The sequence below is a fragment of the Lolium perenne genome, chromosome 5, assembly GCF_019359855.2.
Source record: "Lolium perenne isolate Kyuss_39 chromosome 5, Kyuss_2.0, whole genome shotgun sequence".
Taxonomy (NCBI): domain Eukaryota; kingdom Viridiplantae; phylum Streptophyta; class Magnoliopsida; order Poales; family Poaceae; genus Lolium; species Lolium perenne.
The window spans coordinates 263,209,523-263,235,293 of record NC_067248.2 but is presented as its reverse complement, the minus strand read 5'-3'; the positions used below and the strand labels follow the sequence as shown (position 1 = coordinate 263,235,293).

Genomic DNA, 25,771 nt, shown 5'->3' with positions numbered 1-25,771 from the left:
GCCTAGATATGTGTCTGCAGGTACATTGAGTGCCAATGTTTCGCCGGAATGTCGATTAACTTCCGTTCCGGCGAATTTCTGGCACTCCGGCATGACCATTTTTAGCAAAGGTCATGCCGAATTTTCGATGTAGGCAGAGAGATTGCAATTAAATGAAAAGCATAAGCTTAACAGAGCTAGGGGTAGTAACTAGTAGTGGATTTCCACCCTGTTAATAAAGCATGCATATATATGTATGGTTTCATTATGACCTCTTTGATAAATCTTTCTTTTTTATTATGTATTTATATGCATCCTTCTTTGTGATGGATAGTGTAGGCACCCATATCCAAATCTTGTGCACCTATATGATCTGAAACCTGAATTGATGACTGAAACATATGTGGAGTAGTTTATGTCTGAAACCTGAATTGATGACTGTGCTACTGTACTCCAACTTGTAACCTACATTGAACAATAGGTTTCTGGATCAACTGAACATCACTAGTGACTAACCATGCTAATGTGCTACTTTATATGAATTTCTGAATTTGTCAAGTGATAGTTACAGTATATGAATTTCTGAGTATATTTTTAAAATGAACACTTACAGTAGCTTTTGCACTTACAATAGCTTGTGCACTTACAGAAGGTATAGCTAGCGATGTCGTCTTCTGCAGACCCCAACGAAGACGTTGACGGGTCTTCTCAGCGGAAGTTGGATGAGCACTACGGTGCTCATGGTCTCGGATCAGCCGGAGGACCTTCCGTGCAGCGATGACGAGTCCTCAGAGGAGGGGGATGATGAGATGGACAACGATGGTGAGGATGAGAGGGGGGCTGCCGACGAGACCACCGACAGTGGCGTTGCCGGGGGTAGCTCGGATACTACTACCGAGGCCAAGAGGAAACGGAAGCAGCGGCGCCCAAACAGGGTCGGCACCACTCGTGACATAATCACCGCGGTGGACGCCAAGACCGGGATTCCTACTGAGCCCAAGCACGTGGCGAAGGGGTACGGCCTCCAACTGGGAGCAATCCTTCGGGACGTCGTCGACGTCAACGAGACGAAACTCCGAACCAAGAAGAAGCAGCATCTGCAGGCCCAACTCCTTGCGCGGCTGCACGCACGGTATGAGTTCCCTGTGGAATACAGGAACGAGGATACCAAGGATAACATCGTGAACAGACGAGCCCTCTCTAAGTTCTCCAAGAACCTCAGCGGTTATAAAACCATGCTGAGGGGGATGCTTGGTGACAATGAGACTTGGGAAGAGATCCAGCGCCACTTCCCGCGGATGACGCTGGAGCAGTATAATAAATTCTTGGAAAACGAGGAGCTCGAGTACACCAAAAGACAATCGACCTGGGGGAAGGAGCTGGCGGATAAGAACATCGGTCACCACAATCTCGGTTGCCGTGGCTTCGAAGGCAAGCAGCCGATATGGGACAAGGAGGACCAGGCCTACATAAATGCTGGCCTCGAGCCCCCTTTTGGCAAGTACAAAGACCCACTCTTCAGGGCATATCTCAGGTCCCGATACCATCGAGAATTGGCTGGGAAACGTGTCACAAAACCTGATGTGGTGGTGGGAGTTGAGTTGGTCGCCGACGCGAAGGTGATGGCACTAGAGATAGCAGTGGTAAGCAATTTACCAGCTTATTAATTTGATACTGCTCACCAAGTCCATTACATTCTAAAATTGTTCATGTTACTTCTGGCAGTTGGCGGAACAAGCAGCCGCTGAATCAGCTGGCTCCTCATCCCAGACGTCGACGGGCAAAGTCCCGTGGGACACGCCTTTTATCAGGGGTCTGAACACCGTGAAGGCGCGGCCGCTTTTGGACAAGCCCCACCGTGTCCCCGGCGCCGGAGGAGGTCGCAAGCTTGCCGACTATGGCTTGGACGTGCCCGCAAGCACTAAGGAGTCGCGGCAGGCGCAGAAGGACCGGGAGCACGAGGCTCTGCTGAAAAAGGTGGCCGACTTGGAAACAACCATGGAGCAATGCGTCAGTGCCGAGGTTCAGCAACGAGTCAGTGCCGAGGTTCAGCAACGCGTCAGTGCCGAGGTTGCTAGCAAGGTCGATGACGCGGTGGCCACCAGGGTCAATGAAATCATCCCTGATCTTGTGTTGTCGATGAAGAATTACTTCGCCGGCGGCCAAAAGGGACCGATGCCGGTTATCAGCCTAGGCGCCAGCAACTCGGACAACCGGCCTCCAACTAGACACGCTCAATGCACACCCAACTTGGTGACTCCACCCGCCGGCAATGTGGGCGCTAGAGAGCATTCGTCGGACCTGGCGGGGGGCCACAGTACTAGCCCCTCAGTCACCTGCACGCCTGGCCTCGGTCCTTCAACGCGAGCCGAGCTCGACGCCCTCACGGTAATTAATTTAGTCTCTCAAGCTCTACAAATTAGTTACTTTGTCGTCGCCCCTCTCTGACCTACACATGTTTTCACAGGAGAACGCGACTCCTTGCACCTTGCTACTGAATGTGGACAACAAGTTGAAGGCTGTAGCGAGCGGCAGTGTCATCCTGCCAACACAGCGGATTTTCCACTGCGTCAGGATGGATGATAGCGTGAGCCGGGTTCGCGTGAACCGGTCGTTACCGGGATGCCAAGACCTCCATCCTCCTTATCAACCCCCGGAAACGGAAACCCCGCTCACTCTCGGGGACCTCAAGAATCACATCCTTCTATGGCCGAAAGCCCTAATTCGGCTGAACACCGCCGCCTCAGGTTCGAAGGCAAGCTATGGCATGGTCACTCCTCAGGATGCGACGGCTGCCCCGAGTCCTCCACCGGCTGGTGGTCCTTTTGGGCCCGATAGCTAGCCCGACAGTCAGCCCGAGAGTCAGCACGGCGACGCGTTGGACATCGATCAAGCTCCAATCGATACGTTCATCGCTGAGATGGAGGGCGACGGGGTTTCTCCTTACAAGCCACCCGCCGATCGTACGCTAAAGAAGAAGTTGTTCCTTTCACAAGAAACTCCCGAGCAGGAAGACCCTACCGCCTTCACCGCTCCACCCCGAGTTGGGCTTACCCCGAGGACACTCCTTGGTGCGACCACGGAGGGTATGAAACAAAACGCCACTCCCAGTTGCAGTAAGAAGAAGGCCAGGAAGCGGAAGAAGTCCGGAGATGTTGCCGCAAGCAAGAAAGTGGTTAATGACAAGTTGCCGACCCCGTGGAGGAAGATGCATCACCTAGGCCAGCCTATGCTGCCGGCACACATTGTCCAGCAGGTGACGCCCGATATGAGGAGCTTGCATGATGCTGTTCTAATGAAGGAGGAACTACTTCTTCGAGATAGAAATCCCTCGTACCCGGTTTTGATGGCCAAGGTGCCCAGTGGCTTTGGCTTTGTCACCACATACCCTGCGGACTTGATGTTCATTCGATATGAAGACATCTTCAGGCTATTGAACATGCAACAGCTCGACCGAAACTTGGTCCGCCTCCTATCGCTCAGCATGGCGCACGATATCGCCATGGAGAACACAGCGGACATCGCTATCATGGACCCCTTCTACATGACTCCAACTGTCGTCCAGAACGAACAAGCGTTTACGCGAAGTACATCAAGGATTTCTTGGTGTTAAACAAGGATAAGAAATGCTTTGCCATACCATATTTCCGCGAGTAAGTATTTGGTTACTAGAGTACCCTCTATTACATTCTTTCATGAATTTCCTTCATAGTTGATCGAGTATGATGGTTTATTTCCATTTTGCGCAGATTCAAGTACTGCACCCTCCTCCTCTTTCACCCGTATCATTCACATGTCAGTTACCTCGACTCCGGGCTTGATCCGGACAAGGACTTCACCGACCTTAAGTCTACACTTGATAAAGCCCTCAGCGGCTTCATAGCCGAGGTTGGCATCGACAAAATCAGGCATGAGAAGAAAGTGAAAGGTTGCTATGTGTGCAACCACATAACCAAGTTCCCCTGCCTCAAGCAATCGGCGCATGACAATGGGATGGAGGCCTGGTTTGCCATCCTACGAGATGAGGTCGATTGTAAGGTCTCGTAACGATCTCTTGTTGCCATCCAGTCTTCAGCGGATGTTCGTGAACATGGCGGACACCACCGATGAAAACGTGAGAGCCGAGTTCCGTGCCATCCAGCGGACCATTTGCACAATACTCTGGAGGGATTTCTGCGGTAATGGTGGCTTGTTCCACTATGGTCCCGCACTTTCTAAGGCCGAGATAGAAGGCCGATTAGAAGATGGATATGATGACAGAACATTCAACACGCTTGAGGGCATCCGTCCCTTCCCGCCGAAGCCGACTTGACTCAAACACTTTTGTCCTTTGCAAATGTTAGTCATAAAATTACTTAAGTAATTTTCATGCTTTTTCTTTGCACTACTCTATGTTATATCTCTCTCTACTAATGTACTAACAACTTTCATTTCTTTTTTATGTGTTTGCATAGATGACGTACTATGTCGTCTACCACGGCAGGGTTCCTGGAGTCTACGAGGACTAGGAAGACTGTAGGAGGCAGGTCCACCGTTTCAGCGGCAACAGCTACAAGGGGTACACCACTTTGGAGGAGGCGGAAACTCGATACGCCAACTTTCGAGCGGGACAGAGGAGGGAGATGTGGAGGACCCCTTTCATCGTGATGATGCTTGTCGCCACCGTCTCTCTAGTTTATTATGTCATTGTTGTTTAGCTAGGCCATCGACACTGGACTTATATGTATTTGTGTAACATGTGCTACTTCGAGTTTGAACCATATGGTCAACTATCTAGTATCTAAACTTGTGTTATTAATGCATGCATGTTATGAACATTTGGGACTTTCTATATAACTGTGTATTCTGTGTATTCTGTGTATTCTGGTATACTATGTATTCTGTGTGTATTCTGGTGTATATTTCGAGTTTTATTTTTTTAATCCTGTAAACAATACCACCGGCGCCCCCTAAACTGTACCCCTGGCGATTTCAATTTCGCCAGCGCTGCAGCAGATTACCCCCGGCGAATTCGCAAACCGCCTGTGCTAAGTCATTACCGCCGGCGATTAGGGGAAAGCGCCGGGGATAATGGCAGTTACCACCGGCGATTTGGAAAACGCCGGCGATACGACATTACCACCGGCGAGGTGATCGCCGGCGAATGCGTAAACGCCGGCGGTAAGGCATTTTGGGACGCCGGCGGTAAGGCATTTCCTAGTAGTGTTTATGAGAAGTTTGGTGTGAAGGAAGTTTTCAAGGGTCAAGAGAGGAGGATGATATATGATCAAGAAGAGTGAAAAGTATAAGCTTGGGCATGCCCCCGTGGTTCATCCCTGCATATTTCAAGAAGACTCAAGCGTCTAAGCTTGGGGATGCCCAAGGCATCCCCTTCTTCATCAACTTATCAGGTTCTTCTATTGAAACTATATTTTTATTCGGTCACATCTTATGTGCTTTACTTGGAGCGTCTGTGTGTTTTTATTTTTGTTTATGCTTGAATAAGATTGGATCCTAGCAATCCTTGTGTGGGAGAGATACACGCTCCGCTTTTTCATATGAACACTTGTGTTCTTCGTTTTACTTTTAATGTTCAATGATAAAATTGGGAAGCTATTGCATTTATCGCTATTTGGTTGGAAACAGAAAATGCCTCATATTGTCTTGAATAATTTGATACTTGGCAATTGTTTTGAGCTCTCAAGTAGATCATGTTTAAGCTCTTGCATCATGTAGTTTAAACCTATTAGTGGAGAACTACCGTAGAGCTTGTTTAAATTGGTTTGCATGATTGGTCTCTCTAAGGTCTAGATATTTTCTGGTAAAAGTGTTTGAGCAACAAGGAAGATAGTGTAGAGTCTTATAATGCTTGCAATATGTTCCTATGTAAGTTTTGTTGTACCAGTTCATACTTGTGTTTGCTTCAAACAACCTTGCTAGTCCAAAGCCTTGTACTGAGAGGAAATGCTTCTCGTGCATCCAAAACTTTGAGCCAAAACCTATGCCATGTGTGTCCACCATAACTACCTACTATGTGGTATTTCCTGCCATTCCAAGCAAATACTTCATGTGCTACCTTTAAACAATTCAAAAGCTATTATCTCTTATTTGTGTCAATGTTTTATAGCTCATGAGGAAGTATGTGGTGTTTATCTTTCGATCTTGTCATTTACTTCTGACAGACTTTCACAATGGACTAGTGGCTTCATCCGCTTATCCAATAATTTTGCAAAAAGAGCTGGTGCGGGGTTCCCAGCCCCCAATTAATCAACCTTCATTAATAATTCTCTTCACCTGTTTTGCTCTGATTCATCAGTAAGCAACTTAATTTTGCAAATAGACACTCCTCCATGGTATGAGAATGTTGGAAGGCACCCGAGGATTCGGTTAGCCATGGCTTGTGTAAGCAAAGGTTGGGAGGAGTGTCATCCATAAATAATGAAACTAAAATACATGTGTAAACAAAAGAGAAGAGGGATGATCTACCTTGCTGGTAGAGATAACGTCCTTCATGGGAGCCGCTCTTGAAAGTCTGGTTGATGAGGTAGTTAGAGTGCCGACTATCATTCGTTGACAACAACAAACACCTCTCAAAATTTTACTTTTATGCTCTCTGTATGATTTCAAAACTTAAAAAGCTCTAGCACATGATTTAATCCCTGCTTCCCTCTGCGAAGGGCCATTCTTTTACTTTATGTTGAGTCAGTTTACCTACTCCCTTCCATCTTAGAAGCAAACACTTGTGTCAACTGTGCAGTGATTCTTACATACTTGCTTATTTGCATTCATCATATTACTTTGTGTTGACAATTATCCATGAGATATGCATGTTGAAAGTTGAAAGCAATTGCTGAAACTTAAATCTTCCTCTGTGTTGCTTCAATGCCTTTACTTTGAATTTATTGCTTTATGAGTTAACTCTTATGCGAGACTTTTGATGCTTGTCTTGAAAGTACTATTCATGAAAAGTTTTGCTATATGTTATCTATTTGTTAGCAACTATAGATCATTGCCTTGAGTCACTGCATTCATGTCATATGCTTTATAATAGTATGATCAAGGTTATGTAAGTAGCATGTCACTACAGAAATTACTCTTTTTATCGTTTACCTACTCGAGGGCGAGCAGGAACTAAGCTTGGGGATGCTGATATGTCTCCAACGTACCTATAATTTCTGATGTTCCATGCTTGTTTTATGACAATACTTACATGTTTTGCTTACACTTTATAATGTTTTTATGCATTTTCCAGAACTAACCTATTAACGAGATGCCGAAGGGCCAGTTGCTATTTTCTGTTGTTTTTGGTTCCAGAAAGGCTGTTCGGGCAATATTCTCGGAATTCGACGAAATCAACGCCCAGAACCTTATTTTTCCTGGAACCTTCCAGAAAGTCAGAGGGGGACCAGAGGGGTGCCCTGGGGGCCCCACACAACAGGGCCAGGCGGGCTCCACCCTGGCCGCGCTGGCCTAGTGTGGGGAGGCCCATGGCCCCTCCGACTCCGACTCTTCGCCTATTTAAGCCCTGGTGACCTAAAACATCGATACCGATTGACGAAACTCCAGAAAGACTCCAGGGGCGCCGCCACCATCGCGAAACTCCAATTCGGGGGACAGAAGTCTCTGTTCCGGCACCCTGCCGGGACGGGGAAGTGCCCCCGGAAGCCATCTCCATCGACGCCACCGCCTCCATCATGCTCCGTGAGTAGTTCCCCCATGGACTACGGGTTCTAGCTGTAGCTAGTTGGTATTCTCTCCCTCATGTACTTCAATACAATGATCTCATGAGCTGCCTTACATGATTGAGATTCATCTGATGTAATCGGTGTTGTGTTTGTTGGGATCCGATGGATTGTTACATTATGATTAGTCTATCTATAAAGTTTGTGAAGTTATTGTTGCTACAATCTTGTTGTGTTTAATGCTTGTCACTAGGGCCCGAGTGGCATGATCTTAGATTTAAGCTCTATACTTATTGCTTAGATTGTATCTACAAGTTGTATGCACATGTCTATGTCCGGAACCAAAGGCCCCAAAGTGACAGAAATTGGGACAACTGGAGGGGAAGGCTTAGATATGAGGATCACATGTTTTCACGGAGTGTTAATGCTTTGCTCCGGTGCTCTTTTAAAAGGAGTACCTTAATTTCCAGTAGATTCCCTAGAGGCCCGGCTGCCACCGGCTAGTAGGACAAAAGATGTTGTACAAGTTTCTCATTGCGAGCACGTATGACTATATATGGGAAACATGCCTACATGATTAATAATCTTGATGTTCTGTCTTAATGCTATTTCAATCCTATCAATTGCCCAACTGTAATTTGTTCACCCAACACTTGTTATTGGAGAGTTACCACTAGTGTAGATAGCTGGGAACCCCGGTCCATCTCTCATCATCATATACTCGTTCTATATGTCATTGGAAGTAGTACCAACTATTTTCTGGTGCCATTGCTCTCATATTACTGCTACTGCTGCTGTGTTATTGTTACTACTGCTCTCATATTACTGCTGCTTTCACATCACCCCTGTTACTAGTGCTTTTCCAGGTGCAGCTGAATTGACAACTCAGTTGTTAAGGCTTATAAGTATTCTTTACCTCCCCTTGTGTCGAATCAATAAATTTGGGTTTTACTTCCCTCGAAGACTGTTGCGATCCCCTATACTTGTGGGTTATCACTGCCCCAACCTTTGTGTAAGGTCCGGTTTTCGCCTCGAAGGAAATCCCTTAGTGGAACCGTGACCTGGGCCTTTGTGGTGAGGGTCACCGGAGAATAAGGTGAGGCGCCTTCGTGGCGCTCGGTGTGTGGTGTGACTACCGCGTCTTGGGGTGAGGCCTTTGTGGCGTTGGTGTGCATCGAGCAACCACACCTCAAGGTGAGGCCATTTGTGGCGTTCGGGAGCACTAAGCACCGCACCTCTCCAACGGAGATGAGCACTCGCAAGAGTGTGAAGTTCAGGATAAATCATCGTCTCCCGCGTGCCTCGGTTATCTCTATACCCGAGCTCTTTACTTATGCACTTTACTTTGTGATAGCCATCATGCTTGAAGTTATATATCTTGCTATCACATAGTTGCTTGTATTGTTTAGCATAAGTTGTTAGTGCACATAGGTGAACCATAGTATATAGGCTTTGAGTTTGACAAAGTAAACAGTAGTTTTATTCCGTATTTGTTAAGCCCATCTCATAAGTTTTGAACCACCTCCTCCCCCCCCCCCCCCCCCTAGGTGACATCTGTGTCCTTTCACCCATTCCACCCCTCTCTTTTTTGCTTACAAACAATTTTCCAATTAACTTTGCATTGATCGTTTGACACTTTGCCCATCCGCGCCCAAAAGAAGGACCTCTCAAGCTTGTTGATGGTTTGCAAGGTACCATGGGACACCACAAGAGATTGTGGTGTTGAAGATGGCTTGGGAAGTGATCGTCGATTTAACAAGTGTGCCTCTACCGGTGACGGTGATAGTCTTGCATTGCCATGGGACGAGCTTGGAAGCGACTTGTCAATATGGGGCTGCACATCTCTACCCTTGAGGACTTTGTCAATATGGAGCTTCACATCTGTACCCTTGAGGCATCTAGTCGAAAGAGGCAAACCGGAGTATTTGATTGAAAAGTTGGTGCGCCTAGTAGGCAAGAGGTATAACGAGGAATTATGATCTCTTTACTTATACATGGAGACAGTCCTGCGCAGGTATTACCCACATGTGAATCTCAATGCACTACTCCAGTATGTTTTGTTTTCTTACAACCGCCAGGTTACCTACCTCTTCTACAATCAGCATGGTGCCTTGCGTCAACAAGGTTAGTCGAAATTTTATAAAATTTGACTATTTTTTTTAAATAGCAACATCTACAATGTAAAATCTATAGTATTAGCCATATGTTGCAGGTATTACCCATATGTTGCAACATATGGGTAAAACATACTGAAGAAACAAGCTCAATGCGTGCAGATACATATCTTAGCACATATCATAAACGGCAACATATTCCAGCCGAAAGCCACAAACATCGATACATCTATATCGATCTACAACAATTTCATGGCTACGCCACTTGCCCAGCGTGGAGAGCTACTAGAGGGGAGCAATCTGATGGCAAACCGTCAGTAAAGACCGAGATGTGACAGGAGCAACATCGTCCAGCCAAACAACAGTCTCGACTCTGCTTAGGAGCTGGTTATAGCAGCATGCTGTTAGCTGGCTCGAATCATTGCTGGTTTTGTTGTCTCTGCTGGGGGAAATTCTGGTTCTGCATCTGATTCTGCAGCTGGTTCTGCATTTGATTCTGCATTTGGTTCTGCTGGTTCTGCATTTGGTTCTGTTGGTTCTGAAGGCCCACCATGCCCTGCTGCTGCAAGTTCTGGCCGCCTCCTTGCATGTTCCCATAGAGCCCTTGCTGCTGCTGTTGCTGTTGTTGCTGCTGCTGCATTCCCATCATGCTGCTGGCATTTGTGCCTCCCAAACCATACACTGCATCAAGAAACGATGGGGAAATTTGCTCAAACTTTATCTTCAAAATGAAGCTACCTAGTGAGGGTTAAGGAGGATGTGACCACGACCTAAAATTAGGACAGCATACAAAAATGATATAAAGATGTGCAGCTGTGAATCATGTAGATTTAAAGCTTTTCGCCGACACTGCTATTTGAATTTTGAAACACTACAGAGCTAGAAACTTGCACTGGAGAAACCAAATGTATCTGGAATGGCAAAGGGCTATAAACCGGTGCATCTAACTTTTACTTCGTAGAATTGCCTTGGTAATTACATGCTCAATTATGCGCCGAAGTGAACTGAACAATATAGAATTAATTTATGTTATCTTCAGAACTGTGACCAGAGTGCAGTTTTATACAACAGTAACTATTTTCCTAGCAGTAGTCCAGTGTTCATATCTTATGAGTTTAGCACTAGCTGTACAAAACAATGTATCACCGTTTCATGACTTGAAAATGTACATTTTCCATCCACTTATTAACAATGACAAAAGCTTTAAAGAATATGAAACTGTACGTACTTTGGTCAGTCATCATTTGGGATGGATGACTCCTCTGAGGATGCCCACCAGTCAGACCAAACTGATGAACAATCATAAGAAGACAATATTATAGTTTATAAATATAAGAAAGGATTTAGACATGTGCAAAAAAGGCATAGCAGAAACATATGGGAAAATTGAACATATTATACATTCTCCATGCCATGCTGAGGAGCATTATCAATGAAAGATGGATGGGAAATAGTGAACCTCTGCTGCCATTCCAATCTACTGCCTACCACTACCAGCACTTGCCTTATTGTCCTAGATCCCAAGCCTACCAATTACGAGTTGTACTTGCCAAAGTTATCTGGTAGTCTGGGACTAGCCAGCTTCTCACACCAGTAGGACGAGCCATGCAAGTAAGAAAACCAGGCAATCTGATTATTCTAATTAACCATTTCTCACCTCCATTGTAGTGACATTAGGCATCACTTTGAAGATTTAAAAGGGCAAAGATTACTAACTTGTGTGACTGCCTGGTGTTAGCTATGATCAAACCATATGCAGTGCACTATTTTGTTTCAGCAAATACATCTGCAGCCAAAGCAACTTGGTGATAACGAACAAGGCATTTACCTGCATCTGCGGCAAGATTGACTGTGATTGCATTGTCCCTTGCATTGTCCCAGGTAGGTTTGCCATCTAAAATGCAAAAAACAGGCAGTTCAATCGACACAGGAATGCGTTCATAATATCCAGCCGACAGAGTGACAACTGAACAAACTCAAATCTTTCTTCACGAGCTCATGAATGTGCATACATAGAGAGTCCAGTTATCCTTTTAGAACAACAAACTTATTTTTTCACAAATTACTAACAAGAAAGGTGTTATCAAACCATTTGTGAATTTGAAGATGCCTGGGCAGCAGTGAACATTGCATTGTTTGCAGCACCAGTGAACTGGCCCAAATGGCTTCTCAACTGATTTCCTTGGTTCAATTGGCTCTGGGCCATGCCCGGTTGCATGCGTGCAGCCTGCAAGTGCCTATTTTGTAACTGTGACAAGGCTGCTTGGCTGTACTGCATCTGCTGTTGGCCAGGAACCTGACAAAGGTTTTCAACGGCAAGTCATGAGCATTGTGAAACTAAAAACGTTTCTGTGTACAGTAAATATAGAAGACAAAAGGCGTTCAATGGTAAAATTGCCTGTGGTTTTTGTTGAGCCTGTCCCTGTAAATCTTGTAACTGAGGAACTGTGCTCTACAAGAAAAGTGTCGATTTTGTGAGCACTAAACCAGTTTGAAGTAAATGGTGTAGAATTATTGCAAGACATCACTCATCAGAATAGAAAAGCATAGAAGAAATATGCTAAGAAAATATACAACATGCTGTCAGTGCCACAAGCGTGAAACAACTTCTTTATAACTAAAAGGAGAATTTGCCTTACCTGAGCCAGCATCCCAACAGCTGTTGGCCTCAGCTGCTGCTGTTGTTGAGATAGCAGCTGCTGCTGCTGCTGAGATGCTTGCATCATCTTTTGCCTCTGCTGCTGTGGTGTCAGATGTTGCTGCGGTGAAGGGGTATTCATCATATTGGTACCTGACCTAGGGGAGTTAGCATATGGCATTGGAGGAGTGGACACATTCTCAAAATTAGGGGTTCCTGCAGTTCCAGGTGATGGAGCAGATCTGCCAAGTCCTCCAGATGCCTGCATGAATCCCGTATGAACGTCACACATCTTAAGAAAATACAGATTGATTGCCATTCTCAAGTCTCAAACAAAATCATGTTTTGATGTTCTACAGAAGGTACCCTTTAAACAGCACTTGCTACAGTCGAAAATTACAGTGAATAAATCATATAATTAAGCAGTAAAACAGGAAAACAGCACCTTGGAGAGAACACTAACGTCATGACACAAGAACAAAAAAAGAATTACGCACATGCGTTGTAAACCTCCCTTCTATGACTATCTTGCTTTCAACCCAATGAGAAATAAGATGGACCTGTTCTAATTTCATAATAATTAGAAGTTCTAATACTGGCACAACACAAACCTGCATTGGATTTCCCTGTGCGCTGACACCATTAGGTGCAAATCCTGATGTATTTTTGGGATAGGCACCTGCAGATATAAATACCTGTTAGACAATGATGCTGGAGCATTCTACGACACATGCCTTCATCGTGAAGTTGATACCCTCACAACATCGAAGCATACCAGAATTATCACCGAAATTATGGGCACCATCTCCAGTAGAAAGCACTTCAACTAAATGACTAGGAAGAGCAGAATGCATCTGCCTTTGGTGGTCTCCCGGTACCCTCAGTCCTGAGGATCAGGTTATTTTTTCATTGGGATCATAATACAAATAGGAGAAACGCAGGAGTTATTTATTTTGAAAGTCAAATAAGAATTAATATCTCTCCACCTTCACCATAATTCACAGCCGCTCTAAGTTGGCCTTCCTGTTCCTGTATCTTTGCAGCTTGTACCTTGTCCAATGTAGGACCAAGATTTGCGCCCTGACGGGTTCCTAGACCGTAAGTCTTACGACACTCAGCAATTACTCTCTCAGCAGTTTCACACGCACTTCCAATCATCGATATCCGAGTCTGAAAGGAATAGCAGCAAATCTCATTTCATCTAATAGACAGCCAACAGATCAATCAACCACAGTGTAATACAGGTTTACGTCTTCCAGTCAGCATTAAGCACCTTTAACTTGTCGATTTGCAAAGGCACAGGTAGGTTCGTTATCCCAGCCAACAAGTGTTCCCTCTTTGTAGTTTCCTCAATTTCCATCTCAGGTAGGAGCTTCGACGACAGCATTACAGGTAGTACTGCGGCCGCAATACGCGTACAGGTCAGAAAGGGAAAATAATTCAATACTAGTAGTAGCAAATGAAGAATAACTGTTTGTATTGACAATAAGTGACACGGGAACACTAAACTGTAACACATCAAAACCACCTAGAGCAATCCTGGAATACCATTTTGGTAACTGATTTCTACTGATTCCTATCGTACTTATTTAGGGCAGAAACTAACTTAAGAGGCCACACCAGCATAGGAAACTGAGCAAGTTTCTTCATATTAGATGGTTTATTGTCACGCCGGACTGAAATTGGCATCTACGAATCCATTCACCGTATCTCTTGAAATTGCAATCAGCATGTTTAAATCAGGAAAAGTACCATTCCACTGACCAAAACATCAACCTCACTCAGCAGTTCTCCTGATCTCATGAATATTGCATACACTAACCAAAAAAGAGGAAACGAACCTGTATGACATGTATATTCAACTAAAAGGGAAAATTCAGAGGAGCACGCGTACTTGAGGCGTTCTCGGCGTTGACGTTCTTGGGGTACACCACGAAGCCCTTGTTCACCTTGTTGATGTCCTCCACGATGTTGAAGAGCTCCATGCTCACCATGGAGAACTGCCCGAGCACGTCCTGCCTGCCCACCACCACCAAGAGGCACCGGTCAGCAACCAATCGCGCACACAAGCAGGGGGGATCCAGCCAGCGAAACCCTAGGGTGTCGCTCAGCGGCAGCAATGGAGGGGCGGGGAGGGAAACCCTAGGGCGCGTACCACTTGGGGGAGGCGTTGGGGTTGGCGCGGGCGATGACGTCGAAGTCCTCGAGGATGCGGGAGATGGCCTTGTAGAGCCCCACGGCGCGCGCGCGCATGCCCTCCAGGTTCAGCTGGTTCTGCACCTCCGAGTTGAGCCGCTCCACCCGGGGAACCGCCGCCGCCCCGGCGGCCTGTGCCGCCGCCGCGTCCATCGCCGGAGCTGGGTGGTGGCGGTGGGGCAGAGGACGGGGAGGTTCGATCGGAAGGTGTCAGAGGAGGTGCCGGCGGGGAGAAGAGGTCGGCTTCAGACTTCAGCGGGGGTCAGCCTGACACAGACGGAGTATTTTCCTCATCAAAATCAAAAAAATAAAGAGTTCTGGACACTTGACTGGAATCCCAACAAATTTAAAAGAACAGAATGTAGAAAAGGGAAAAAATCTAGTATTGAAAAAAGTACAACATAATATTGCAGGTTTCGAATCAGACATCCAAATCTCATCCCCTTCTTCGTCCACCGTTTTGTTCTCCTCGTCAAATCGGCTTCATTGGACCAAAGTGTTTCTCTAACCTACGTCAGAGGTGATGTCTCATTTTGTCCCCCCGTTCCCGTACTGAGAATTGAAAAGTTCGCATCGGCTCCTCTTCCTCCCTCCTTCAGCGCCCTCGTTGGTCGGAGTTGAGTTGGAGGGGGAGAGGAGGTCGGCTTCCTCCTGGAGAACTACTAGTAGTAGGCTAGTTGTAGATTAGTGTTCGACCTTGTGAAGTTTGGCATTATGCCACTCTTCCGAAGCCTCTCCATATCGCATGAAAGTTGCGGTCGTCGGCAACCTCCTGTATCCTCCCTCCATGGTGGAGGGAAGAGGTGTCAATCTGGCTCGGGATTCTTCAGTAAGCTCGAATGAGCTATATTTATTGGTGTTCTTGTTCGATCAGTCCATCATGGTGGCGGGAGGGAGGATGGGGTACCATATATGTAGTTCCTTGGGTTGTTTCTGAAATCATGGTTCACCCATGTCTCTCCCTTATGATCATTGTCCCGTGAGGTAGACACTATGTGCTTTGGTGCCTTCCATGCACCTCAAACTTTCTACCTCCTAGCCGATGTGCCACGTGAATGGGAGGATCTTCGGCTTCGGCACAGCTACATAGGTTTGAAGATGTCCGAACATGTTCCTTGATAGTGACATATTACTCCCTCCTAGCAGGAATTAGATATCCCATATTTGTCTAGATTTATATTTATTTATTCATTAACACGCGTCTAGATATTACTTATCTACACAAAATGAAACCATAGCTAGACGCTGACCATTGACCCAATACATTATGCATTTTGTGTATTAAATCTAGACGTTGAATTACATGTCCACAGCAAAACCATAGCTACAGCCTCGCTGCAATCAATCTTCATCTTCTTGAGTAAACAAGAAACGTGTAGAAGCGACAGGGTCGGCCTTCTCAGCGGCCTTGGCGGCATTGGCGATGGCATTGGCGGCCGCCGCCGTGGTGTCGACCTCCGAGAGGCCGTCCCGGAAGGCTGTGGCCAGGTTCTCGAAGTGGTCCCTGGTCACCATTGTCAGCCTCGACAGCTTCTCCCTGTACTTGGCGTAGTGCTCCGGCGCGGGCGCCTGGGGGACGAGCTCGCCGTTGTCGCTGTAGACGGTGGCGGCGGCGGCGGCAACGATGTCCACCCTCTCCTTCTCGGCGCAGCCGTGCAGGCGCTCGAGCGAGGTCTCGGCGTCGGTCTGCAGCATCTGGAACAGCTGCAGCTTGGCCGGGTCCTCCACGAAGAAGCCGAATGCGTACGTCCACCGCAGCATCCGCCGGCACTCGGCCACCTGCCGGTACGCGTCCTTGAGGAAGTCCATCTCCGTCTCCAGCACCCCGAACGCCGCCGCGACCTCCTCCATCTTCCCGGTCTCCGCCGAGCCCAGCGCCGCCAGGTCGTCCAGCGCCTTGTTCCGCGACCGCCGCGGGGCAATGCAGAGACGTCCTGCACTCAAGAAGCTCTGCGTCTCAATCGGGGAGCTAGTCCATCATGTCCCACCGCCTTAGAGCCCAAGTCTGGCTCTTGGTCGCAGAGGGGGCAGGCCGCCGGGCAAGGCAAGCCCCGACGGCCCAGCCGGTCCTCCATCCAGCAAAGCAACGGTTCTTCGAGTCGAGCCACGCAAAGAACTTGCAGTTGCAGGGTGCCCTTGACCGCCAAATCTTCGCCGAGACGGGGGCCTCGACCGCGCTCGCAAAGAAAGCTTCATAGGTCGACTTGGAGGAGTATTGGCCGTCTCCCGACCACCGCCACACCAACACATCCTCCTGTTCCGGCACGAGAGCGATGGCCACGAGCCTTTGCCACAGGAGGAAGAAGTCCACAAGGGCGTCACTCCCTAAATCCGGCCCTACATCCCTCAACCACAGCCCAATCAGACCATCCTTGACCGAGCCTTTTTTCCCTTTTCCCTTGTTTTGCATTTCTCGTCAATGCCTCGAGCATTGTACGCATCACTACACCAAAGGCCATGCCGGTTTCTTTCTATTGCACCAAGTTAGTTTTCAAGCTTGGCTTCGACCTTTGAGCCTTGTTGAACCGAATCGAGCCTCGTATGCACCACTACGCTCTTCCTTTCGTTTCATGCTACATAGGTTTGACGATGTCCGAACATGTTTCTTGATAGTGACATATTACTCCCTCCTAGCAAGAATTAGATATCCCATATTTGTCTAGATTTATATTTATTTATTCATTAAAATGTGTTTCGATATTACTTATCTACACAAATGTACGACAAATAATTCATGATAGGAGAGTATATGATTTCAGTCAAAAAGAAGATCATTCTTTTACGGTGTGATGGCAACCACCCAATAAGAGGCTCAATAAGAAAGCGACACTAAATCTTGAAGATAGGAGGTTTCCATTAGAAGAACACTTTGTCCCATGAAGGCAAAAAAGAAATGATTTTCTGAACATTGACCCAGTACATTGTGCATTTTCTGACGCTGAATTACATGTCCACAGCAAAACCATACAATCAATCTTCATCTTCTTCAGTAAACAAGAAACGTGTAGAAGCGACAGGGTCGGCGCGTTGGGCGGCCTTCTGAGCGGCCTTGGCGGCATTGGCGATGGCATTGGCGGCCGCCGCCGTGGTGTCGACCTCCGAGAGGCCGTCCCGGAAGGCTCTAGCCAGGTTCTCGAAGTGGTCCCTGGTCACCATTGTCAGCCTCGACACACTACGGCAGAACAGGGCTTTGCCGTGCAGCCAAAACGCACGGCAAAGGGCCAAATACGCTCGGCAAAGCCTTTGCCGAGCGGGCTTGCACGGCAAAGAATGCTCGGCAATGAACCGCCCGGCAAAGCCGCCTTTGCCGTGCGCCGCGCGGAAGAGGCACGGCAAAGGCCTTTGCCGTGCGCACTGGCTTTGCCGTGTGCTGGGACAGCGTTGCCGTGCGAGTGTGGTTGCCGTGCGCCTTGAGCGTTTGCCGTGCGGCCGGCTTTGCCGTGTGCTCCGCCCCCATCCCGCACGGCAAAGTCTCCTCTTTGCCGTGCGCTTCCACTTCTCCCCGCACGGCAAAGATGCTACAGCAGCACTGCCACAGCCGCGCAGTGCACAGCAGGGCAACCTTTGCCGTGTGTATGTGCACGGCAAAGGCCTTCTTTGCCGTGTGCATGTGTCTTTGCCGTGTGCATATGCACGGCAAAGGTGCTGGAAAAATTCCAGATTTTTTCTGTTTCTCATTAATCCCTGCATATACAATTCACAAATACAAATATATATCCAGATCCATATATAGCATAACATATAGAGTATTTGCACATCATGTGTGAGATTCCTCTCTTTCGGGCGATAACACTTGGAAGATTCCTCGACTTGTAGGCTGAAGTGTCCCGCTGCGGGTATACCGGTGGCTATAGTGTGCCAAAGTGTGCCAAACCTAGCTTTCCATGTGTATATGTCCTAAACAAAACTAAACCTATCAAAAAGTATGTTGGTGGAACCTCGCGCGGTGAAATCTAGGGGGGTAGACCCCCCGAGGCACGCAGACCGCCGTTATCGGGGAACGACCGCCGGGCACCGGAATGCCACCAACACTTGCATGTGGACCTAGGATATGTGTGAAAGTGTGTTGGAAGGTGTGATTCACCAAATGGTGCAAGGCATAGCTCCCATGTGTGAGATTCCTCTCTTTCGGGCGATAACACTTGGAAGATTCCTCGACTTGTAGGCTGAAGTGTCCCGCTGCGGGTATACCGGTGGCTATAGTGTGCCAAAGTGTGCCAAACCTAGCTTTCCATGTGTATATGTCCTAAACAAAACTAAACCTATCAAAAAGTATGTTGGTGGAACCTCGCGCGGTGAAATCTAGGGGGGTAGACCCCCCGAGGCACGCAGACCGCCGTTATCGGGGGGGAACGACCGCCGGGGCACCGGAATGCCACCAACACTTGCATGTGGACCTAGGATATGTGTGAAAGTGTGTTGGAAGGTGTGATTCACCAAATGGTGCAAGGCATAGCTCCCATGTGTGAGATTCCTCTCTTTCGGGCGATAACACTTGGAAGATTCCTCGACTTGTAGGCTGAAGTGTCCCGCTGCGGGTATACCGGTGGCTATAGTGTGCCAAAGTGTGCCAAACCTAGCTTTCCATGTGTATATGTCCTAAACAAAACTAAACCTATCAAAAAGTATGTTGGTGGAACCTCGCGCGGTGAAATCTAGGGGGGTAGACCCCCCGAGGCACGCAGACCGCCGTTATCGGGGGGGAACGACCGCCGGGGCACCGGAATGCCACCAACACTTGCATGTGGACCTAGGATATGTGTGAAAGTGTGTTGGAAGGTGTGATTCACCAAATGATGCAAGGCATAGCTCCCATGTGTGAGATTCCTCTCTTTCGGGCGATAACACTTGGAAGATTCCTCGACTTGTAGGCTGAAGTGTCCCGCTGCGGGTATACCGGTGGCTATAGTGTGCCAAAGTGTGCCAAAGTGTGCCAAACCTAGCTTTCCATGTGTATATGTCCTAAACAAAACTAAACCTATCAAAAAGTATGTTGGTGGAACCTCGCGCGGTGAAATCTAGGGGGGTAGACCCCCCGAGGCACGCAGACCGCCGTTATCGGGGGAACGACCGCCGGGCACCGGAATGCCACCAACACTTGCATGTGGACCGAGGATATGTGTGAAAGTGTGTTGGAAGGTGTGATTCACCAAATGGTGCAAGGCATAGCTCCCATGTGTGAGATTCCTCTCTTTCGGCGATAACACTTGGAAGTTTCCTCGACTTGTTGGCTGAAGTGTGCCGATGGGGGTATACCGGTGGCTATAGTGTGCCAAAGTGTGCCAAACCTAGCTTTCCATGTGTATATGTCCTAAACAAAACTAAACCTATCAAAAAGTATGTTGGTGGAACCTCGCGCGGTGAAATCTAGGGGGGTAGACCCCCCGAGGCACGCAGACCGCCGTTATCGGGGGGGGGGGAACGACCGCCGAGGCACCGGAATGCCACCAACACTTGCATGTGGACCTAGGATATGTGTGAAAGTGTGTTGGAAGGTGTGATTCACCAAATGGTGCAAGGCATAGCTCCCATGTGTGAGATTCCTCTCTTTCGGGCGATAACACTTGCAAGATTCCTCGACTTGTAGGTGAAGTGTCCCGCTGCGGGTATACCGGTGGCTATAGTGTGCCAAAGTGTGCCAAACCTAGCTTTCCATGTGTATATGTCCTAAACAAAACTAAACCTATCAAAAAGTATGTTGGTGGAACCTCGCGCGGTGAAATCTAGGGGTAGACCCCGAGGCACGCAGACCGCCGTTATCGGGGGAACGACCGCCGAGGCACCGGAATGCCACCAACACTTGCATGTGGACCTAGGATATGTGTGAAAGTGTGTTGGAAGGTGTGATTCACCAAATGGTGCAAGGCATAGCTCCCATGTGTGAGATTCCTCTCTTTCGGGCGATAACACTTGGAAGATTCCTCGACTTGTAGGCTGAAGTGTCCCGCTGCGGGTATACCGGTGGCTATAGTGTGCCAAAGTGTGCCAAACCTAGCTTTCCATGTGTATATGTCCTAAACAAAACTAAACCTATCAAAAAGTATGTTGGTGGAACCTCGCGCGGTGAAATCTAGGGGGGTAGACCCCCCGAGGCACGCAGACCGCCGGTATCGCGCGGGAACGACCGCCGGGGCACCGGAATGCCACCAACACTTGCATGTGGACCTAGGATATGTGTGAAAGTGTGTTGGAAGGTGTGATTCACCAAATGGTGCAAGGCATAGCTCCCATGTGTGAGATTCCTCTCTTTCGGGCGATAACACTTGGAAGATTCCTCGACTTGTAGGCTGAAGTGTCCTGCTGCGGGTATACCGGTGGCTATAGTGTGCCAAAGTGTGCCAAACCTAGCTTTCCATGTGTATATGTCCTAAACAAAACTAAACCTATCAAAAAGTATGTTGGTGGAACCTCGCGCGGTGAAATCTAGGGGGGTAGACCCCCCGAGGCACGCAGACCGCCGTTATCGGGGGGAACGACCGCCGGGGCACCGGAATGCCACCAACACTTGCATGTGGACCTAGGATATGTGTGAAAGTGTGTTGGAAGGTGTGATTCACCAAATGGTGCAAGGCATAGCTCCCATGTGTGAGATTCCTCTCTTTCGGGCGATAACACTTGCAAGATTCCTCGACTTGATAGAGGAAGTGTCCCGCTGCGGGTATACCGGTGGCTATAGTGTGCCAAAGTGTGCCAAACCTAGCTTTCCATGTGTATATGTCCTAAACAAAACTAAACCTATCAAAAAGTATGTTGGTGGAACCTCGCGCGGTGAAATCTAGGGGTAGACCCCGAGGCACGCAGACCGCCGTTATCGGGGAACGACCGCCGGGGCACCGAATGCCACCAACACTTGCATGTGGACCTAGGATATGTGTGAAAGTGTGTTGGAAGGTGTGATTCACCAAATGGTGCAAGGCATAGCTCCCATGTGTGAGATTCCTCTCTTTCGGGCGATAACACTTGGAAGATTCCTCGACTTGTAGGTCAAGTGTCCCGCTGCGGGTATACCGGTGGCTATAGTGTGCCAAAGTGTGCCAAACCTAGCTTTCCATGTGTATATGTCCTAAACAAAACTAAACCTATCAAAAAGTATGTTGGTGGAACCTCGCGCGGTGAAATCTAGGGGGTAGACCCCGAGGCACGCAGACCGCCGTTATCGGGGGAACGACCGCCGGGGCACCGGAATGCCACCAACACTTGCATGTGGACCTAGGATATGTGTGAAAGTGTGTTGGAAGGTGTGATTCACCAAATGGTGCAAGGCATAGCTCCCATGTGTGAGATTCCTCTCTTTCGGGTGATAACACTTGGAAGATTCCTCGACTTGTAGGTCAAGTGTCCCGCTGCGGGTATACCGGTGGCTATAGTGTGCCAAAGTGTGCCAAACCTAGCTTTCCATGTGTATATGTCCTAAACAAAACTATACCTATCAAAAAGTATATTTGTGAAACCTCGCGCGGTGAAATCTAGGGGGGTAGACCCCCCGAGGCACGCAGACCGCCGTTATCGGGGAACGACCGCCGGGGCACCGAATGCCACCAACACTTGCATGTGGACCTAGGATATGTGTGAAAGTGTGTTGGAAGGTGTGATTCACCAAATGGTGCAAGGCATAGCTCCCATGTGTGAGATTCCTCTCTTTCGGGCGATAACACTTGGAAGATTCCTCGACTTGTAGGCTGAAGTGTCCCGCTGCGGGTATACCGGTGGCTATAGTGTGCCAAAGTGTGCCAAACCTAGCTTTCCATGTGTATATGTCCTAAACAAAACTAAACCTATCAAAAAGTATGTTGGTGGAACCTCGCGCGGTGAAATCTAGGGGGGTAGACCCCCCGAGGCACGCAGACCGCCGTTATCGGGGGGGAACGACCGCCGGGGCACCGGAATGCCACCAACACTTGCATGTGGACCTAGGATATGTGTGAAAGTGTGTTGGAAGGTGTGATTCACCAAATGGTGCAAGGCATAGCTCCCATGTGTGAGATTCCTCTCTTTCGGGTGATAACACTTGGAAGATTCCTCGACTTGTAGGCTGAAGTGTCCCACAAGGGTATACCGGTGGCTATAGTGTGCCAAAGTGTGCCAAACCTAGCTTTCCATGTGTATATGTCCTAAACAAAACTATACCTATCAAAAAGTATATTTGTGAAACCTCGCGCGGTGAAATCTAGGGGGGTAGACCCCCCGAGGCACGTAGACCGCCGTTATCGGGGGGGAACGACCGCCGGAGCACCGGAATGCCACCAAAACTTTCATGTGGACCTAGAATATGTTTGGAAGTGTCGTGTAAGGTGTAAAGCTGCAAGAAATTGCACCAAATATGTGGGGGCGATAACACTTAGCAGACACCGAACCCCCGTTAATTTGCTCCAAAACCCTGATATGTTGGGGGGAGGGGTCGATGAAGATGTAGATTACTTGTTTTATCGGTATACAGATTGTATTAAGTAACACTAACAAATAGTCTACAAAAAGTAAAAACTAATTTTACAACAAATATAAGTATTAATATAAATATGAATACTACAAAAGAAGGGAAAGAAATGAAACTGTACTCTGTGCCGTGCAAAAACGCACGGCAAAGGGTTGGCCTACACGGCAAAGCCGTCGTTGCCGTGCATGCATCTTTGCCGTGCGCCTTCGTGGCCTCTTTGCCGTGGGGGGTTACGTTGCCGTGCGCCGTCTGGCTGCTTTACCGTGCGGGGTTGCTTTGCCGAGCGCCGTGCTGGCTCTTTGCCGTGCGCTGCTGGTTTGCCGTGCGTCGCCCCGGAGCCACACGGCAAAGAATTCATTGCCGTGCGCGAGTCGCACGGTAAAGAACTTCCGCACGGCAAAGGGCACTGGAAGCACACGGCAAAGACCCGTGCACGGCACTGAGCTTTTTTCCTGTAGTGACAGCTTCTCCCTGTACTTGGCGTAGTGCTCCGGGGCGGGCGCCTGGGGGACGAGGTCGCCGCTGTCGCTGTAGACGGTGGCGGCGGCGGCGGCGGCGACGATGTCCACCCTCTCCTTCTCGGCGCAGCCGTGCAGGCGCTCGAGCGAGGTCTCGGCGTCGGTCTGCAGCATCTGGAACAGCTGCAGCTTGGCCGGGTCCTCCACGAAGAAGCCGAATGCGTACGTCCACCGCAGCATGCGCCGGCACTCGGCCACCTGCCGGTACGCGTCCTTGAGGAAGTCCATCTCCGTCTCCAGCACCCCGAACGCCGCCGCGACCTCCTCCATCTTCCCGGTCTCCGCCGAGCCCAGCGCCGCCAGGTCGTCCAGCGCCTTGTTCCGCGACCGCTCGTGCGCCGCCCACCTCTCGTAGTAGTGCAGGTACCGGTCCACCGAGGCCTGGGCCTGCTGGCGCCGCACCTCCTCCGCGCTGAACTTGCCCTCCCGCTTGGCCGCCTGGTATCTGTTGCACTGGTAGAACCCGCCGTTGTCGTTGTGTGTCTTCCAGGAGCCGAGGCAGAGCCAGCAGAACTCGTGCCGGCAGGGCGGCGAGCAAGTCATGTGCATGCACCCCTGGTTCTTCTCGATGGGCCGGCGGCACTCCGGGCAGTGCTTCGTGTTGGCCAGCACCCAGTTGGCCGTCTCCGAGTCCGACCCGTTCTTCACCAGCCACGCCCGCACCGTGTCGCAGGCCACGGGCCGGTGCGCCTCCTCGCCGCAGCCGAGGCAGAAACCGTAGCCGCACATGCAGTCCGCGTCCAGCTGCACCGTGCAGCGCTCACCATCCAGAAACTCCACGGCGTGGTCGCACCCGGGCGCCGGGCACCACCGGAGCTTCTTGCTTTCTTCCACGTACGACCGGGCCAGGAACTCGGCGTACCGGCGCGCGTCGTCGGGGTCGGCGACGTCGTCGACCAGGTCCTGCACGACGGCGGCGGAGCAGGACGTGTCAGGGCACCGTATCGAGAGGCAGCGGGCGCCGTCCTCCACCGCCGCGCGCACGTAGCCGCTCCAACAACCGCAGCAGTAGAAGTGGGCCTGGCACCCGGCGGACCGCATGGCGCCGGCGGGGTGGACGTCGAAGCATATGGCGCAGGTCAGCGGCGCGGCGTTGGCGGACACGCCGGAGCACGAGTACTGGGGCAGGCCGACGGCGTCGCGGACGCGCTGCTCGTTGGCGAACCACCCGTCCTCGACGGCCGCGGCGCTCCACTTGAAGTGGCGCAGCACGGCGGCGGCCTGCGCCGGCGTGAGCGCGACCAGGTCGGCCACCCTCGCCGCGTGCTCCTCCTGCCGCGCGCGCACGGCGTCCATGGTCAGCACCGCGTACCGCTCCTCCCGCTCCCTCCGCTCCTCCATGACTCCTTCCTCCTCCTCCTCCATCGACTCGTCCTCTTCACCATAATCATCGTCATCATCATCATTGTACCCCATGGAGTCATCACCGTCGCTCTCGCCGGGATCGCTGTCGTTGGAGGCGGAACGGTAGCTCATCTTCTCGTCGTCGTCCTCCGCCTCCTCCGGGCTGCTGTAGTACTCCTCCTCGTTGTTCTCGCCGGACGCCATTATTGCTGCCCTGTGCGTGCGAGCGAGATCGGCGAGCTGATCGATCTCGGACGTGCGCACGATACAGCGGGTTGGAGGTGGTTCTTGTTGGCGATGGATCGAGGGTCTGGTGGCTCGATCTCTATCACTATATTGTGGCCATGGCCGTCACGAGTCGGGTTAGGGTTCCGTTGATTTGATCTTCCTGCAGTATATATATGGATCTCCTACTCGGACTTTGATTAACAACAAACTTGCACCGCGCGTTTCCGGCCGGGTCTCACGGGGTTTACAGATTCAATCTCCGATTCTTCGTAGATAGGAGGTCGGTTCATCTGATATAATAACACGTATTCTCTTTTTTACATGAACTTCGTATTCTTTGATACTTCTCCAACATCATAGGTTTAAGGTACTTATTCAGGTGGAAGCATTTGCACGTTATTTGATCGTTATGGCTATGTAGAAACGATAGTGTTTGACGATAAAAAAATCTCCTCTACAGCATACGGATAATCGCGATCTTACTTACGGAGGTGTCTACACGGTTAGAGGATACGGCGAAGGAACTTTTTATCCAACATAAGTGGCAACATAATCTTAGGATTGGTCATTCACCCGTCTTAGGAGTTCATGCAGTTTCATCATGTCTCATGTATCGTACTTTTTGTTGGACGTAGTGTGTGTGGTGTGCGGCTGTATGC

At 49.4% G+C, this 25,771-nt stretch overlaps 2 protein-coding genes across 2 annotated transcripts; both read right to left on the bottom strand.

Moving 5' to 3' along the window:
* Positions 1-9,907: 9,907 nt before the first annotated feature.
* Positions 9,908-14,871, bottom strand: LOC127302937 (mediator of RNA polymerase II transcription subunit 8). The gene is made up of 12 exons (XM_051333676.1): positions 14,548-14,871; positions 14,287-14,411; positions 13,666-13,790; positions 13,379-13,562; positions 13,168-13,278; positions 13,004-13,071; positions 12,394-12,654; positions 12,153-12,206; positions 11,844-12,050; positions 11,583-11,648; positions 10,983-11,043; positions 9,908-10,435 (listed from the first exon to the last, which is right to left on the bottom strand). The coding sequence occupies exons 1-12, from the start codon at positions 14,739-14,741 to the stop codon at positions 10,173-10,175; spliced, it is 1,719 nt and encodes a 572-aa protein (XP_051189636.1). The 5' UTR covers positions 14,742-14,871; the 3' UTR covers positions 9,908-10,172.
* An 8,381-nt stretch (positions 14,872-23,252) lies between these two features.
* Positions 23,253-25,355, bottom strand: LOC127304411 (probable E3 ubiquitin-protein ligase ARI5). Its single transcript, XM_051335100.2, has one exon. The coding sequence runs from the start codon at positions 25,086-25,088 to the stop codon at positions 23,253-23,255; it is 1,836 nt and encodes a 611-aa protein (XP_051191060.1). The 5' UTR covers positions 25,089-25,355.
* Between the last annotated feature and the right edge of the window lie 416 nt (positions 25,356-25,771).